This window comes from Neovison vison, chromosome 1 (genome assembly GCF_020171115.1).
Source record: "Neovison vison isolate M4711 chromosome 1, ASM_NN_V1, whole genome shotgun sequence".
Lineage (NCBI taxonomy): Eukaryota > Metazoa > Chordata > Mammalia > Carnivora > Mustelidae > Neogale > Neogale vison.
This window is the reverse complement of record NC_058091.1, coordinates 245,856,572-245,860,006: the sequence shown is the minus strand read 5'-3', so window position 1 is coordinate 245,860,006 and position 3,435 is coordinate 245,856,572. Positions and strand designations below refer to the sequence as shown.

Below are 3,435 nucleotides of genomic sequence, written 5' to 3'. Positions count from 1 at the left end.
AAAGGGTCTGAGGACAGGAGCTGGGCAGATACTCCGGGTAGCTACCAAGCCAAACTGCCGCAGTTCCGGCTGGCATGGCTGACACCAAGCTGCCCTGAGGGCCCTCTCACCTACCCTTGGAGTAAGCGCATCCATATCTTGGGAAGAGCTCTAGACCCCTCTCAATCATGAGTCCACAAGAAATCAAACTCTTTCCTTTGTGCGACGCTGGATTTTCCACAAAGTAAAATCAAGATGAGTAAAGATGTGGTTTCTAGATAATACTCGACAAAGCGGAGACCAGGGTTGGAGGCGTCATCACTTTGGCCTATAAAAGCTGCTGCAAGAGGCCAAGGCCACAAGCCACTCAGCTTAGGCCAGCCTACGAGTCTGCTCCTCGCTCCTCCTGTGTTGGCTTTCAGCCCCATGGCGCTCTGGTTGACTGTGATCATTGCTTTCACCTGCCTTAGTGGCCTTGCCTCCCCAGGTCCTGTGCATAACTTAACAACCACCAAGGAGCTCATTGAGGAACTGGCCAACATCACCCAGAATCAGGTGAGTACCCTCTGGCCAGGGCCCTAGCTCTGAGGGTGTTGGAGGTTACTGGTCATGGCTCAGGCCATGAAGGCTGGGCCCAGTGGTAAGAAGCCCCATGGACCAAGATGCACCCAGCCATGAGGGACAAGAGCCAGGGGTGGGGGGCAGCAGTATGGATGGACCCATAAAGGGGTTTGGTGGAGCCCCCAGGGACCATCTCTTCCCCTGGCCTGGCCCTGCCTGCTATGGCCAGCTCCTACTCAACCATTCAAGAAGAGGAAAGCAGAGAGGCACCAGCATTCTTCTAGGACTATTTAGCATTTCCCATCTGGTTTGAATGGAATAATGGGGCCACTAATCACAGCATTTTGGATAAGCCCATTCTTATAGAAGGATTCATTAGTAGTCAGCTCCTGTCCCTAGTGGTGACGGCTCATACTTTCTGGGCAATAACTGTGTGCCAAGCCTACTGCTGGGTGCTTTTCATCTCATTCCATCACTGCCAACCACCTCCAAAGGCAGGTGTGATGACCCTATTTGACTGACTAAGCCTCGTTAAGGTTAAAACCAGATTCAGATCAGGCCTGGCTGATACCCAGCACCCATGCTCCAAACTGCAGTGTTCCCCAGCTCAGAAGACAGGGTCTTATATACTAGCCTCCACCCTTCCCCGTCTGACTGAGCTGGCCACCCCTTCCTCCCTCCCCCGACGCCATCCTGACTCTTCCCTGGAGGTGTCTTAACTGACCAGTCAGATGTTTTCTCTGCTGCAGCCCTGGCTGCAGAAAACTTCACACAAGGCTTGTCCCTTACTGGTTGTGTCCCTCAGATTTTTCTCTCTCAGCCCCAGGGCCCTGGGCAATGGTCTCACCGACTATGCAGAGCAGGAAGTGAAGCTCAGGAACACTGGGGGTTCCCAGGCCTGGCTCTCTGCTAAGGCAGGGATGCCTTGGGGGCGGATCCCTGTGGAGACGGCCTGGGCTTACTGCCTTTTTGCTCCCTCAGGCATCCCTCTGCAATGGAAGCATGGTGTGGAGCGTCAACCGGACCACCAGCATGGTAAGGACCCCCTGGACACTGTGGGGGGATGGAGCTGAGGCTATAGGTCCTGTGCTGGTGTTCTCTGAGTGGCACTCACATGCCTTGGCATTCCTAGCGAGCTTCAAAAGCTGCTCACAGTTTGGAGCCCTCCCACCACCTCTAGCAGGGCTCTCCGCCTCTTTCTTCTGTAGATTCAGTGAAAGGGTGGGGGTGGGGGGGCAGCCGGCAGGGCCCAACACCCCCGTGTTCTTCTCCCTGCAGTACTGTGCAGCTCTGGAATCTCTGACCAGTGTCTCCAACTGCAGCGCCATCCACAGGACCCAGAGGTTGCTGAAATCACTGTGTTATCAGGATAAATCGGCAGGGGTAAGGCCCTTCGCCCTGTACCCCCAGCCCTGCATTCACTCCTGCCAGCCCTGGGAGCTCTAGGGGAACCTGGGTGAGCGTCAGAAGGCAAGCGTCCACTCTGGGGGTGGGTCCACTGTGGCTGCAGCAACACAGCCTTTGGGATTTTCCAGAATCCGGGCTCGTGGGCTCCTGACTCCTACCTGAGCTTCAGTTTCCACATCCATGAAATGCGGGTAATAACAGTACCCACTTCATGGGGGCTTTTGTGAGGCTTAAAGAAGCCGGTTCCTGGAAAGCCCCTGGTGAGAGCTGGTCACCTTCACTCTGGCATCCCACTAACAGGCCTTTGTCTCTTTGTCCTGCAGCAGATCCCCAGTAAGCACAGCCAGGACACCAAAATTGAAGTGATCCAGTTGGTGAAAAACCTGCTCACCTACGCACGGGGTGTTTTTCGCCATGGAAATTTCCCATGAAGCATGAAAACCTCGCATTCTTATTCACAGAGGCAGACCTGACCATTTAAGTTACAGATTCATTTTTTCTTTCAGATATCACAGATTTCTTGTTGGGGTAGGGTGCAGGGAGGGAGGGAGACATAGGGAGACATGATTTCCTTAGCTTGGACCTCAGCCTGTGCCACCTGCCTCCACCAAGCAGAGCCCAGCCAGTGGCTCTACACTCCGTGAAGGACAAGAGGGAAACACTGCTTGGCAGGACTGCCCCCTCCTGAGACCAAACCTCTGCATTACAATGGGAGCCGCCTTGGCAGACACGCGTGGGAGGGGGCCTTGCTGTTCACAGGCATGGCTAAGGCAGACAGCAGCATCCCAGGCACATTTCTTCTTAGCCTTATTTATTATTGTGTGTTATTTAAATAAGTGTGTTCGTCTGTGCTGGGGACAGGGAGGGACTGCTGCCTCCAGAACCTGGAGCTGGGGGCCCGACGATGTGGGTGTTAGGAGTCCCTGGGAATAAGTACTGTGTGTAAAATTCTGCTACCTCACTGGAGTCCTGGGGCCAACACAGGACGGGAGAGAGGGCCAGAGAAGCTGCTCTTGTCTGCCACGCAGCAGCTGACCCTCAGCCAAAGAGTAATTTATTGTTTTTCCTTATATTTAAAATTAAGAAATAAAATATGTTATCAAAGAGTTAATAATATATAGAAGCGCAGCCTAGAAGGTTGCATTGGGTGTGTGTGGCCTGGGGGGAAGGGTCACTGGATGTGTTTTTTCACTGACTTGTCAAACTGGAAGCCAGAAATAAAGACAGTGACAAGACGGGATGATGGTTGTGTTTTACTTTGGCCTGTGGGGATGCTGAGACATTGAGGAGTTCTTTGGGAGGCAGGGGAGGTGGAGGAGGGGGCCTAAGAAGGAGTGTGGGAGGATTAAGGGAGAGGACCTGGGCTGAGTGGAAGTAAATAAGCCCAGCAGGAGGCCAGCTGGCCTGAAGGACATCCCCACATGCTACTCGCAGGAAGCAGCAGCTGGGGCCAGGACTTCTGGGTTCAAGGAAGACACGTGAAACAGG

At 53.8% G+C, this 3,435-nt stretch overlaps 1 protein-coding gene across 1 annotated transcript; it reads left to right on the top strand.

The window, feature by feature from the left end:
* Positions 1-244: 244 nt before the first annotated feature.
* On the top strand, positions 245-2,378 carry IL13 (interleukin 13). Its single transcript, XM_044240811.1, is given in 5 exon segments — positions 245-298; positions 301-534; positions 1,522-1,575; positions 1,819-1,923; positions 2,271-2,378. Coding segments are annotated over 5 exon segments (555 nt in total).
* The last annotated feature ends 1,057 nt before the right edge of the window (positions 2,379-3,435 follow it).